The sequence below is a fragment of the Pyrus communis genome, chromosome 8 (genome assembly GCF_041283825.1).
Source record: "Pyrus communis isolate YQ-2024b chromosome 8, ASM4128382v1, whole genome shotgun sequence".
Classification (NCBI taxonomy): Eukaryota; Viridiplantae; Streptophyta; class Magnoliopsida; order Rosales; family Rosaceae; genus Pyrus; species Pyrus communis.
The window spans coordinates 6,679,977-6,694,333 of NC_142572.1; the positions used below are offsets into that span (position 1 = coordinate 6,679,977).

Sequence of the window (14,357 nt, forward strand, 5' to 3'; positions counted from 1 at the left end):
AGATCTATCCCAATTAGCCCACCAAATAGGCCCGAAGTGACTAAGAGAAGGAGAGACTTTGAAGACAAGATATTAAAAGGGAAATGTGGCCTAAAAAGAGGGATTATTGCATGGTTGGTATTGGTAAGAATGTTTACAAATTACAAGACAAATTACACATACAAGGAACCTCATCATTCCATTTATTGAAAAAACTAAACAAAACAAGAAAAATAAATCTAGGAAATACAAAACCCACAAATTTCAATAGAGTAGAGGGGGAAATAAGGAGCCAAGTCAGTAGCTCGAGGAAGGAAATGAGGAAAGAAGAAGCCAAAGAGCACTCAAATCAAAAGAATAATATTGAAACCAAAAGAGAATTAGAAGAGGAACAAGAACAAGTAGAAACTCAGTCAATCCAGTCAAACACTTTACAAACCAATAACCTCAAATCCAAAACATTAAAATATATATATATATCATACAATTCCGACTAAAATTTTGTAATCATACCCACTTGCATTTGTACCTCTCTCTCTGTCTCTCTCTCTCTCTACCCCCCACCCTACATGTATAAAATTGGACGAGAGAAAAGTAAGAAATTGGAAGGGAGCTGGCTCATGAAAATTTCATGCTCTGTTTCTTGTATAAGTATACATCTCCTCTGCTAATTAGCTAATGACCCAAAACCTCTCTCTCTCTCTCTCTCTCTCTCTCTTGAATTCAGAAGAAGCACACAGAGAGTCTGTTTCCTTTTTGGGTATTTTTTGAGGCTTCTATTTTGTTTTGTTTCATAAATCTTATGTCTTTCCAATTATTTTTCACACATCGTTTCATCCCATCCCATTAAAACAATGAAAATGGCATATTACCATTCATCCTTTCCCCTCTATAGGAAACACCCATCATTGCTCCCAACAATCGTTTTCAACCTTAGAAACCTGAGCTGCTTCTCCTCCTCCTAAAGATATTCCCTCCTCATAATTCCATTCCTCTCTCTCTCCTCTCTCTCTCTCATCCATTTAAATAGCACCCTCTTTTTTTTTAATCCCACACAAAATATCGAGCTTTCTACACAAGCAAAACAAAAGATATTTGAAAAGAAATTGAAAAGGAGAGGAAGATTAAAAATGGATCCTTCGTCCACCAACTCTGTCAATGGCTTCTATTCGTTTCTGACTCGAGGGATCGACGATCTCGAAAGGGTCTATCTTTCGAACAACTTCATGTCAATCCAATTCCTCCAAAGGGCTCTTTCCCTTCTTCGATCTTTCCACTCCCAGCTGGCCCTTCTCGTCCAGAAGCTCCATTTGCCCGTCGGGGACAAGTGGCTCGACGAGTACATGGACGAAAGCTCCAAGCTTTGGGAAGCCTGCCATGTCCTCAAGTCCGCCGTCTCCGCTATGGAGAATTACTACACTTCCGGCCTCAACATCACCTCCACCTTCGACTCCCACCGCCATCTCACTCCCCAGCTCTCTCGCCAGGTGGGTTTTTCAATTTGATCACAAATTCACGATCTTTAACTTGCTTTATACGTTTGACTGATTCGTTGTGGTATTTCGTCGAACAGGTGGTGCGCGCGATTTCTGGGTGTCGGCGAGAGGCGTTCGGATTGGAAGAGGAGAACAGGGGGCTGATGGAAACGAGAATCCAGCCGCTATCGCTCAAATTCGACGAAGGGGTCTCCATCGAATCGAAGCTCAACGGGTTCAATGGGTTCAGGGGAGTCCTGTACGCAATGAGGAACGTGAGCTCGCTGCTACTCATGATCTTGCTGTACGGACTGGTGTTCTGCTTGCCGGAGGAGGAGTCGAGCTTCTGCAGGGGAGGGTACAACGAGGGCTGCATGATCTTCGGATCATCGTTCATGATATCGACGGCGAGGCTGCAGCAGAGGGTGGCGGCGGAGATCGGGCAGATCAGAGAGAGGCCAGGGGTTCTGATGTGGGAGTTCAGGAGGTCGAAGGCGGCGATGGAGGAGCTGAGGGGGGAGCTGGAGAGGGGGGGCCAACAGGGGGTGGTGGAGTGGGAGGTTGACGGCGGCGGGATTAGGGAGGGAGTGGACAACTTGAAAGCGAGTTTTGGGGTGCTGAGATCTGGTGCGGAGAATATTGCGAGCCAACTTGATGATTTCTTTGATGAAATTGTTGAGGGGAGGAAGAAGCTTTTGGACTTTTGCAGTCATAGGTAAAAAATAAAAAAATATTACAGGGTAGAGAGAGAAGTAATTAGTTATTGGGTTTTATTTTTACCTTTTTAACCCATCTTCTTACTTCTGTTTGTATTTTCTTTTTCTTTTTTTTTTTTATTACCTTTCTTTTCTCTCGCGCATTCTTCAACTTTGTTCTAGTAGTTACTAGTTCTCCGCCTACAATCAAGTTTGAATTTTCCTTCTTGTAATTTAGATTTGACGTAGCGTAGACTCATTGACAGGTAGTTATTGGTTATCATGGTTGAATACATGAAAAAATTTCATTTTTTATTTTTATTTTTAAGCCATAAAACAGTTAAAATAATAATAATAATAATGCAATTGTGGGTGCAAGATCTTCCAAGTTGATTTTAAAAAAAAACACAAAAGTAGAAGAAAAAGTAAAAGTAAAAAAAGGTTGGGTGAACAAAGATAGGGAAAAAATGGAATGGAAGCTTCTTGTTACTCTATCTTTAAGACTTGGTGGCACAATCAAAATCCTCCATTAATTTATTATCTTCTTCAAAATATTTAATTTATTAATGAACTAATATTTAATTATCTTGAATTTGGATAATTTTTTATTTTATTTAAGCAATAATCTAATCCAAATTATGGAAACAAAAATTCACACATCTGCACTAACAACTGCTTTGCTTAGTTTGGATACGACTATAGTTACCATCAAGTACAATTTGATTACGACCAACTCTACGCTACCAAAGTGTTGGTTATGATTATTCTTATTTTGAAAAGGTTTTCCTCTTGCCTCTAATTGGGGTTTTTCATGGTGAATCTCTTGTAGGAGAGAGAGAGAGAGAGTTGAGTTGTTATAGTAAATGAGTCATGATTCTAGTTGTGAAAGAATGATGAAAAAGGTGAGGGTTGAGACTGTAGCAGTCTCTTCTATGTAGGGAAGAAGAAGCACCACTCATGAATGAAGATTCCTGGATTTGCTTTTATGTCAAAAAAAGCCAACTTCTTTTCATCTTAGAAGGAAGCTTTTGTCTGATTTTTCCCTTCCCTTTCAAAGCAATGGTCTTGATCATCACCAAACCCTATCTCTTCCTCCCTCACATGTGTTTCGGTCAATCACGTAATGAGAGCGATAGAGACTTCGTTATATAAAATCGGCTTTTCTTCTCCCTTCTTTAGGTTTTGGAGAAAATCCTATCACATATCTTCTAAACACCATAAAAATTTTCTAGTTATCAATTAGTCACATAAGGAATCCATTAGTCATCTTACGAAGACATAGTAATTTTTCTTTAGTAGTCCAGACGGCTAAGTAACTCGAAAAATGAATAGTAAAGATTGATTGCAAGAAATTAAACCGTAAGGTTGTTTAAATAGTCAGACTACCAAATTCAGAGGTAGATGTATAATCATCTAAACCGATCACGTATAACTTGTTTTCTCTTGCTGTCACGCAGATAATTTTGTTCTTTCTTCCCCCTTCTTTGGGGATTTTGGATTTGGGTTTTTAGAAGAAAATATTATTAAAGTAAGGAGGGGGGAGAAAATTTAGGGTCACTTGCTTTGCTTGTCAACCGTATCCCATGCTTTTTAGTTATTATCCCTGCCGGAAATTCATGCCTTGCCTCCCTCCAAGGGATCCATAGCAGCGTCCAACATAAGCAAAACTAATATAATATTCCTCAAATCCAAGAACTATAAGACAACAAAACATATTAATTTAAGAGAAATGTTAAAGGAACTGTTCTCAGTGGAACTATTTATGAATTTTGTACCAGTTGTGGATTCAAGATTTGAACTTTGGAATCTAAATGTTAAATACAAATTTTTTAGACAGGAACAACATGCGAAATGCGTAAAAAAAAAAATCAGTTTATTCACTTTGAGGTCTTGTTATACACATGTCAATGTATATATTGATATATGCCTAAGCAATATAATGAGTGATATAAAGAACTTTTCAAGTATTGGCCCAACATTTTGAGATATAACTAACATCAAGCATTTAGAAGAAACAAAAAGGACCTGTACTAAAATTTGGAGGGTCCTCAAAAGACCTTCACATGTATATTTTTTGAATCCGAGAGGTCCTGGGACCACCTTAATCCCTATTTTTATTGTGCAAAAAATATAAGATGACATAAAATTCATGAAAAACCTCACTTTTAAGTGTGTCTCCTTAATATTTCTCTTATTTTAATAAATAGAAAAAATAGTAATATTAGAAGAGAGAAAAAAGCAGAACACCAATGCCGAAAACAACATAAAGAAGCACTTTTGGCAGACGCAGAAGCAAGCACCTCAGAGTTTCTCTGACCCAACAAGACATTATCATCCTTAAAGCAGCAAACAGCGGCTTACATTCATAACCACCACCAAACAAAAAACCACACCATCAATTATTATGATTCCTTCTTTTTCTAAATAAAAGAAGGGAAAAAAAAAAAGGAAGAAAAAAGTGCAGCGTGAGAGATTTTTCAGCTTCTTTCACAGTGGAGGTATCATATAAAAATCTGCAGAATGTTGAATAAATTCCGACAAATGTAGAGTCTCTGGCCCTGCTGCACTATAGAGTAAATGCACTAGAGCTTTTTGTTGCATCCATCAACTGCTGCAATAGCTAAAGCTTCATTTGTTAAGAGAGGAACTTGGATGGTAAGAGTACACCGCCACAATAGAGCCCTGTATCATTACAAAGTGTGACATTGTAGCACCAGTCATGAACACCACTGAGAGCAACGTACGTAGCATATAAAATAAACTCACAGTATCTCAGTCTAATAATACAACACATTTTAAATCAAAAATCACGTGATGGTGACTGAATTCATTCAATGCAAGCCATTCTCCTCTTCTAAATAGTTAACACATAAGAAAAGGCCAGGTCCAAAAGTGGAATTGACAACCACCCAGATGAAGTGTATCTGATGACAGATGGCCAAAAGAAACAGGTATAACTCTGTTCATTGCAGTTTTCATGATTCCGGCTTTATCTAGAATCCAGATCAACGTCACAGGCTAGAGAGAGAGAGAGGTTTGGTAATGTTCTGCTTTGAACTTAAAAAAAAGAGTAAAGTACAAAAAACTACCTCAACTATTGAGGTCACGACAGTTTCATACCTCATCTTTTAAAATTGACAATGGCATACCGCATCTTACAAATTTCTGACAATGTCATACCTCCGTCAATTTTTCTGTTAGTTTTTCTGTTAAATGCTGACGTGGCAAGAGACGGGAACCACTTTCTATTAAAAAATTAATAAAATATTATTAAAAACTAAAAAAAAAATTTAATATTTTTTAAATATTAAAATAATAAATAAAAGTAAAATTAAAAAAAAATGGTAAAGTACAAAAAACTACCTCAACTATTAGGATCACGACAGTTTCATACCTCATCTTTTAAAATTGACAATGTCATACCTCCGTCAATTTTTCTGTTACTTTTTTTGTTAAGTGCTCACGTGCCTTGATTCGGGACATACTTTTTATTAAAAAATTATTAAAAACTAAAAAACAATTATTTAATATTTTTTAAATATTAAAATAATAATAAAAAGCAGAGGAAAAAAAAAAAACCATCAGTTCGTCCCTCCCCTCCCCCCTCCTCTCTCTTCTCCCCATCTTCATTTTCTTCCCCCCCCCACCTATAAACCCGAAAAACTAAAAAAAATAAAAAAATTTTGAAAACCCAACAACCCCCCCTGCGGAAGAACAAGAAGGAGAAGGAGGAGGAGGAGGAGGAGGAAGAAGAAGAAGAGTAAAAAAGGAGGAAGGAAAAAAAAAAAAATCCCCCCTATCGGCGCGGAAGAAGAAGAAGGGAGAAGGAGAAGGAGGAAGAAGAAGAAGAGGAAGAAAAAATAAAAAAAAAATTTGAAAACCCATCAACACCCCCTTCGGAAGAAGGAGAAGGAGAAGGAGAATGAGGAAGAAGGAGAAGGAGAAGGAGAATGAGGAAGAAGAAAAAGAGGAGGAAAAAAAGGAGGAAGGAAATTTTTATTTTTTTTTTATTTTTTAAACCATCAACTCCCTTGCGGAAGAAGAAGAAGAAGAGGAAAAAAAGAAGGAAAAAAAAAAACATTTGAAAACCCATCAAACCCCAAATCTACCACTTTCATCCATTCTCCACATCCTCTTCCGCATCCATCCTCCACCTTCTCTGCTCACCCATCTTCCCGCCGACGGGATCTGGTTTTTTTTTTTTCTGGGTTGCTGGAGGGAGATGAGTGTGGGTGTGGGGAAATTGAGTGTGGGTGTGGGGGGAAGACAAATTGGATTTTTTTTTTTTTTTTTGTTGGGATTTGCAAGTGGGCGAAGAAGATGAAGATGGGGAGAGGGGAGAGGAGAGAGGAGGGAGGAGGGGGGAGGGGAGGGACGAAATGAGGGTTTTTTTTTCTGTTTTTTATTATTATTTTAATATTTAAAAAATATTAAATATTTATTTTTTAGTTTTTAATAATTTTTTAATAGAAAGTAGGTCCCGAATCAAGCCATGTTAGCACTTAACAGAAAAACTAACAGAAAAATTGACGGAGGTATGACATTGTCACAAATTCGTAAGATGCGGTATAACATTGTCAATTTTAAAAGACGAGGTATGAAACTATCGTGACCCCAATAGTGGAGGTAGTTTTTTATACTTTACCTTTTTTTTTTTTTTTTAATTTTACTTTTATTTATTATTTTAATATTTAAAAAATATTAAATATTTTTTTTAGTTTTTAATAATATTTTATTAATTTTTTAATAGAAAGTGGTCCCCGTGCTTGCCATGTCAGCATTTAACAGAAAAACTAACAAAAAAATTGACGGAGGTATGACATTGTCACAAATTCGTAAGATGCGGTATGACATTGTCAATTTTAAAAGATGAGGTATGAAACTGTCGTGACTCCAATAGTTGAGGTAGTTTTTTATACTTTACCCAAAAAAAAACTACTTCTACTGTTTTATGAGAATAAGCTTATTTTTGCTGCTTTGTGTTTTCATCTTTTTTTATCCAAAACTATAAAAGTAAACTGTTTTAAATTGTTTACCAAACACATTTTTAAACTCAACTTTTTTTTATATTCATTTTTATAAAAGTACTCAGTACCAAACCAGTTCATAGACCAACCCAATAAATTTAGTTAATTACACCTTCATCAAAAGAAGTAAAAGGTTAATAATTTAGAAAAACTAATAAAAAAGATTTGAAAATTTTGAGTTTTAACGATAAGAACGAAATAAAAGATAAAGTGAATAGTATCAGATTTGACTTTTTAATATAAAAATGTGATTTTTCGTTAAAGTGAATATTACCGTGAACTTTTCGTTAAAACTTCGTAATAATTTTACTTCCTGTAATTATAGACAAAACAACCAAGACATAGTGAGGGCAGGAATGTCAATGTGGCAGCGACTAGTTGTGAAAACTTGGCAAACATATTTCTCTAATTTACAAGAGATCAATTGGAGGCAAAGAAATAAGAATTGTAGGGTTTACCAAGAAATCAAGATGGTAAGCCACATGTTAATATATCAATCATATCCTGGCATTTCAAACTGGGATGCAAATGTTTCGACCCGATTTCTGAGCTCGTAAATATCCTTGTTGTTCTTGAGACCTTCGATAAAATCTTTCTGGAATTTCCCATATTCCCTCTGTATGGAAACAGTGATCTGAGCAGCCCTGAGAAGAAAGTCTGCAATTGTTTCAAAATAGCAAAGCTGCGTTACGGAATCATGCCACCATGAAATTTATAAAGAATTAGAATACTTTTAACAATACATTGCGAGGAAGGCAGAAAGAAGAAGAAACCATCGAATGCAATTTCAGAATACTGAAGATAAAATTCAAATGCCAAAGACAACTCACCGATTCTCACTCCTCCAGGAGAAAAAGCACCATTATCACCAAATATAGCAGTTTTCTTAAGAGTATGTGGCACATCTCACAGACCCTTTCGTAATTCCTCCCTGTATCAATAAGATTGTGAACGGGAAAGGGGTTATAGAGGAACAGTCGCACACTTGGATATGTGCAAATGGAAGATGCTTATTGAACTACTGAAACGATAAGACCTCCAACCATCATTCACTATTGGGAACAAATTAGCTACAACTTTGCTCCTTCTAAACCCATAACTTACAATGCAGGTCTGCAATTGTCAAATGACTTGCCCTATTTTCTTAAAGGCCTAAGCTGCCAGGTTGGTGTTTCCAACTTTCCATCCCTGTAACTTCTGTTTTTCTCGTCCAACACTACCAATGACCAAAATTTCACTACTGATTAGGGGTGGGCATTGAGCGGTTCGGTTTGAGTTGAGCCTCAATATGCCCACCCCTACAACTATGAGAAGACATATTTCCTTTCTTCAATCTTTTACTTATAAAAGTTTATCATGACATGCTTAAACTAGATGTGATGCTAAAAACCATCATGAAACTCAACAGGTAAACTGCGCATTTGCTCTACCAATACATAAAACTTCATAATCCATTATGTGACTGTTGGGATGGTTAATATCATAATACCTGTTAAAAATTGATACATTTTGTATGTATTCGGTACTTTTGCACTTGCAGTGATGTTTCGTCACTTGAATTGGTCATCCATGAAATGTTACCCACATTATTAAGACCTCTGCACATGAAATCTAAGCAAAACAATAATTTCAACATTGGTATGCCTCATTCTACCATAAAATAATAATTGTATAAATGGTATTGAAATCCTCTATAAAAAGGGGTAGTTAAGTGCTTTTGTATCTACCAAATACTTCTTTTGAAAAATTATTTCAAAATAATGAACTTCTTAGCCATTATACACATCTCACAATATTTTTTATACAAAATTTATTAACACTAAAAAACTGCTTATTGTACTCACATCAATTTTAAAATTTAGTTTACCACACGCCAAATTGTTTTTTTTTTTTTTTTTTACAGCTGATTTCTCATACGTCACTTCCCAAAGTGATTATTTTCACTGCACAACAAATACCAAACTACCTAAATATGTAGAGCCACATCATCAAAACATGCTTCAAGAGACTACTATACAAGACGGATCATCAAATTTAGGACCTCATCCTCCTCTCTCTACAAATTTAGAGACCTCACTCTCACTCTTCAACTTAATTCTTTTCTATTAAAAAAAAAAATTAAATAGTAGCTACATTAGAAGAAGTCAATGTTAACGCTAAAAAATTTCCAGGTCAAACCCAGACAAATTTAGGTGGACACTACCCAACTTTAAACCTAACAATCAAATATATATAACTCTTATTGGGCTTTTGGATATGGACTGAAGATGAAATAGACAAAGATGTAAGTGGATCACCCCACAAAACATGGGCTACGTCCATTGTGTTGCTCGAATTCTATTGATTATAACACTGAAAATAGTGCTCGACTAGTACATCAATTTCACTCTCTCAAATTGTCTCGCCCCAATATTGGGGTTTCTCACCCCTTTATATAGGCCTTCAATGAACCCCCTGCTCCTTGCGTACTTCCTAATGAGCATTTAATGTGTCACTCTACATGGGCTAGCTTGCTGACACCTTTTTCACTTGCCAACTCGATATTCAACAATGACCTAACTGATTTCTAGTCGAATACACGTCGGCCTAGAATAAAGTAGTCCATTCTCTCAATCAACCTTGGTTACTCAACATAATTTGCCCGAGCGCTGCTCCGAGTCACTTTGTGTCCCATCATGGGTCTTCGTTGTCGACTCCAAGTCATCAGTTGGCCTGAATGACATCTTAGTTGACATTTCCCTAAAAACTTGTGTCACAAAGTTTTTAGTTTGCCCACATGCTCAAGTTGGTCCGTGCTCACATTGTTCGGCGTTTAATGTTCTCAACCTTGGGCTTCTAAGTCTCTTGGGCCTCTTCTCCAGTTTGGTACCTCTTTGTGAGCCCAAAAGTGCCTAGTATTAACAAACAAAAGATTATAAAAATAATTAATAAATTAAGAAAAATAAAATAATTAAATTTGAGAGTTTGTTTCAGTTAATAAATTTTACTTATAAATTGCCACATAGTTTAACAAAATAAAATTTAAAGAGTGAAATTTAGAGTCTCCAATAAAGAGATGCTCTAACATTATTAGACATAATACGAATTGAAGTCAAATTTTGAAATCTACTTGTGAAAATTGGGTTGGGCCTTTCTACAAATCAAAGTGGACCAAAAACTATAAGAAAGTTAACCAACCCAACCCAGTAAAGATCTTGTTAGATTAAATTGGGCTTGCAATCGTAATCTCATCAACCCAAACCCAAATTATATTTAATCTATACTAAAACCCAAAGGCTTAATTGGATTAATAGTCCCCACGGTGATTAGGTAGTTGGAAGATAGATACATGCCTCACGTGCTAACAATCAACAGAGAGTTCAGTTTCAATTTTGGGCCCAAATCCTCACAGAGTTCACCAGAGGGCATAAACACTAATTTTTTAACTACAAGGACTATCTTCCAATTATCCCAACACCATGAGATTAATAATTCAATTAGGCGAAACCCAAAACAATTTGAAACCATGTTTATAAGCATAGTGTGCTTCCTATTTTAACCATGCTAGTTTGCATTATTGCATGTTTGACACGGACAAAAATACCTCGCACATATGTCTTTCCTCCTAATTCATTCCTGCCTAATCGTCTTCTTTTCTAGTTGAAAATCTTCTACGACTTCTCCTCACCAAACAGTCACTTTGCTATCTTTCAAATTGAAACTCCTCTCCTTTATCCTTTGCATGTTGAATTTCACATCAACAGCATCTCCCTATAACCTAGGAGCTTTGTTCGGATTCAAGCTTTCTGACGGTAATTGGACAACTCCGATGCCCGCCATCAAGGTTAGTTTGAACGATCTCTAACTATTCAACTTTGTTCCAAGCAATATTATTTGGTGAAATAGTTGTGTTAAGATATTGGAGAAAATTAAAAATATTTAAAATTCATTTTGAGGAGGTTTTCATTCTTCAGGCGAAATCTGGGTACCAATTCTCAAGATCGTGGTGCCACAAAGTGGCATATGAAGCAAGCCTCTTGTTTAACTTAGAGTCAAAACCCAGTACACAAAATCGGAACTAAAACCCATCAGAAACTTGTTGAGCTCGTCGAAGGAGTCATCGTCTTCCTCCAAGATGTCGCTTTCCTCTTGGGACTACCTCAGCCTCCTCCTATTGCGTCTTATCTTCGCCATCACAGTCGTCGTCTCGTTGATCTCCGTTGGTAGTTACAGTTCCTCTAAATTCCCCACTTTTTAATTTATTTTTTTATTTTTTTATTTTTGAAATTTTGGTGGTAATTGAATGTGAATTGAGAATCTGGGTTGGTGAAAATTCTTGTATACGATCGAATTTTTCAGGTTGGTGGTTGGTGTGGAAACTGGTTCTGGTTCACATTGACACACCCGATCCTGATATTCACCAAACACCAGGGTAGGCATGTGATGGCCGACACCCAAAGGTGACGAAGCCATATTAGGATGCATGAGAACTAAAAATAAATAATTGACATAAATAAAACTTGTAAATTTAATTATAATGAATATGCAATTGTGGATCGTATTTAGAGCATACAACTAATCTGAGACATTAAATAGGAATAATATAAAATTGAATGAACAAAGAGATGGGTCCTACACCGAGAGGACTCAAAGATGGCGATGCGGGAGTACCTTGACGCTAGGATTGTATGCCTCGATTCTAAGTCCTGAGGGGGCGCAAAACAAAACATGAGTGGACCAAATTGATATATAAGTAATACTAAAATAGTTATTCAACAATGTACTATCCCCCAAAGTTTATGAAAACTCAATAGTGTAATATGTAATAGGTTTTCCGAAAACCCTAGCATGTCATAGAACCTTTCATAAAACATATATCGTATATAGTGGTGCTAAATAGTGGTATCAATATCGCCTGAAGGCCTTCATTAGCCCGTTGGCTCCTACAACACCCGACTGAAGCCATATATAAATATCAATCGCCCGTAGGCTCCTACAACACTTGACCGAAGCCAATATATAAATATCAATCGTGCGTAGACTCCTATAGCACCCAATTGAAGCCAATATATAAGTATCATTAGCCCGTAGGCAGTTCGTATGGATAACCACTAAGTAAGTACATAAAAACATTAACATAATATTTCTAATATGTAAATACTATCTCAAACGGAACTTAGTAGCTAAAACATCATATTGTAAAACCACGTTCACAAGTATACATATAGTCATCAATCATATATACCACAAAAAACGTAAAGTCAATAAAGCATGTTCATAAAGCGTGAAACCAATTTACTCATAAACATTTCATAAAATGTATCCATAAATTCATGTTTTTCATGCATGTATTTCTCATAGTAAAATCATACATTTTAGAAGAGGTCCACTCACAAATACTTCGCCACCGAAGAGCTATGCAAACAAGAGAGGACGGAAACACCATAAATAATTGCACCTAAGCACATAAAAGGTCCAATTAATAAAACTTTATCATAATGATTGAATTTCAGGAAATGGATGTCATAAACAGATTTAGGACGTTGAAAAACATAACGGGGGACCTTAAGTACCCCCACGCGCCACCGCATGCGCCTGTTTAGCCGCTGTGGGTGGCGGCGAAGCATAGTACCTCCGGTGGAGGCACATGTGCTTCACGCGCCAGGCAAGACTTGCACTCACACATGGTCAGTGTTCTGGATTGGTTCTGGGTTGGATCGAGGGGTTTTAGGCCAATTCTAATTTGGGCTTGGGTTAGGTTTAGGTGGGTTGGACCTGGGCTAAGCGAATTAGGCTTGGTTACATAGCCCCAAGGTTTGGGCCGGACTAAAGGATTGGGCTGGGTTTTGTAGGTTGGGTTTGACCCATTCCAAGCCGGGTTCGTTTATTTCAATGAAAAGGAAAACCGGAGCTATCCTAGTTTCGATCAACCCCAAAACCTAAGTAAAACCTATCATGCAAAATACCAAAATGAAGCCCAAGGAACAAGGAAGAGATTCGTACCAATTTCATGGTGAGTGGTGGCCGGAGTTGGCTGGAAAACGGTCTAAAACTCACGGGTTCTTGCCAGAATTTGGGAAAAACCTTCCGAGGTGGTTTCATTGCAGTTTCGACATTCAACGCACACCAATACGGTCAGAAATGTACTACAAGGACCAAAAGAAAAACATTTGGAGTGTTTTGAGGCTTACCCAAGTCGGAAAAATTACAAAATCCGTCGAAGTTACATCGGGGAAGTTTGTTCTCGTCGGAGCTTCGAGTTGGAGTCTCTAGGCTCTATTTTCCTACGTAACAGAGCTCGAGTTCCAACTCGTGATGTCTAGAGGGTGGAAGTGGTGGTGGTTGGAGCATTGATTTGTCGAGGTTTGGTGACTTTCTTTACGTTATAGAGAAGAGAGGACGAGAGAATTGAGAGAAAGAGGTCTGAGAGGGAGAGAGACAAAAATGGAACATAAAGAAAGGAAAAGAGGTTGGGTCGGGGGGAGACAAACTAAAACCAATGGGCCCCACCAGGCACACAAATTAAGACCCAAAAGCAACAATTTAAAATATCTAGCCCAATCCCAATGAAATTACCAGAATACCCCTCCGTTCTAAAATCCGTAAAATTATTTAGGACGGGTTGTTACACATGTTCCCTTGGTTCAAGAGATTTTCGGGATAAAAAAGAAGCCAGTCCAGCCCAAACCCCAAACTCGTCGTATTTCTAAAATTTACAACACCATTGAAGCCCACAATTCAACTTCTAAATAGTAAGTTCTTATTTTCATTTTCAAGCTCTGTTTTTTTTTTTTTATATATTTTTTGAATTTCTACTTCTGTAAGTCTAGAATTGAGTATTTGGGTCCATTGAGTTTCTTCTGCTAGTAATTTCAGATTTAATTCAAGGATTTGAATATAATCTGTGTTTTGCAGCAGTTTAACTTGCTAATAGTCATATGTTGTTGCTAGTATTCTAAAAATCGGCCTAGGCGGTGAAGACCCGCCTCGATTTAGGGCAAATCGTTTTGAAAAATTGGTCTGGAGCTAGGCGACCACCTAGGTGGTCCTAGGTGGCAGGTTAGGCGGCACCTAGGCAGTCTTAGGAAGTCCTAGGCAGATTTTATTTTTTATAATTAGTTGTGTGCTTTTTTATTTTTTTTAGTTTCATGGTGGTATACTTATGGAAATGGTGTACCTAATTACAAGTTCATCTAATTGTG

General features: G+C 36.9%; 2 protein-coding genes across 2 annotated transcripts; both read left to right on the forward strand.

The window, feature by feature from the left end:
- Window positions 1–482: 482 nt before the first annotated feature.
- Window positions 483–2,382, forward strand: LOC137718707 (uncharacterized). The gene is made up of 2 exons (XM_068458253.2): window positions 483–1,466; window positions 1,553–2,382. The coding sequence occupies exons 1-2, from the start codon at window positions 1,110–1,112 to the stop codon at window positions 2,171–2,173; spliced, it is 978 nt and encodes a 325-aa protein (XP_068314354.2). The 5' UTR covers window positions 483–1,109; the 3' UTR covers window positions 2,174–2,382.
- Window positions 2,383–11,290: 8,908 nt separating this feature from the next.
- On the forward strand, window positions 11,291–13,908 carry LOC148694674 (uncharacterized). Its single transcript, XM_088698396.1, has 3 exons — window positions 11,291–11,378; window positions 11,515–11,545; window positions 13,785–13,908. Exons 1-3 carry the CDS (start codon window positions 11,291–11,293, stop codon window positions 13,906–13,908), a joined length of 243 nt encoding a protein of 80 aa, XP_088554522.1.
- The last annotated feature ends 449 nt before the right edge of the window (window positions 13,909–14,357 follow it).

What these genes read in the sequence shown, in the direction of transcription:
- LOC137718707 (XM_068458253.2), top strand. Translation starts at nt 1,110, where the DNA reads ATGGATCCTTCGTCCACCAACTCTGTCAATGGCTTCTATTCGTTTCTG. An exon ending in CTCCCCAGCTCTCTCGCCAG is followed by an intron (nt 1,467 to 1,552) that starts GTGGGTTTTTCA and finishes TTCGTCGAACAG; the next exon opens with GTGGTGCGCGCGATTTCTGG.
- LOC148694674 (XM_088698396.1), top strand. Translation starts at nt 11,291, where the DNA reads ATGTCGCTTTCCTCTTGGGACTACCTCAGCCTCCTCCTATTGCGTCTT. An exon ending in CGTCTCGTTGATCTCCGTTG is followed by an intron (nt 11,379 to 11,514) that starts GTAGTTACAGTT and finishes CGAATTTTTCAG; the next exon opens with GTTGGTGGTTGGTGTGGAAA. An exon ending in GTGTGGAAACTGGTTCTGGT is followed by an intron (nt 11,546 to 13,784) that starts TCACATTGACAC and finishes ACGGGTTGTTAC; the next exon opens with ACATGTTCCCTTGGTTCAAG.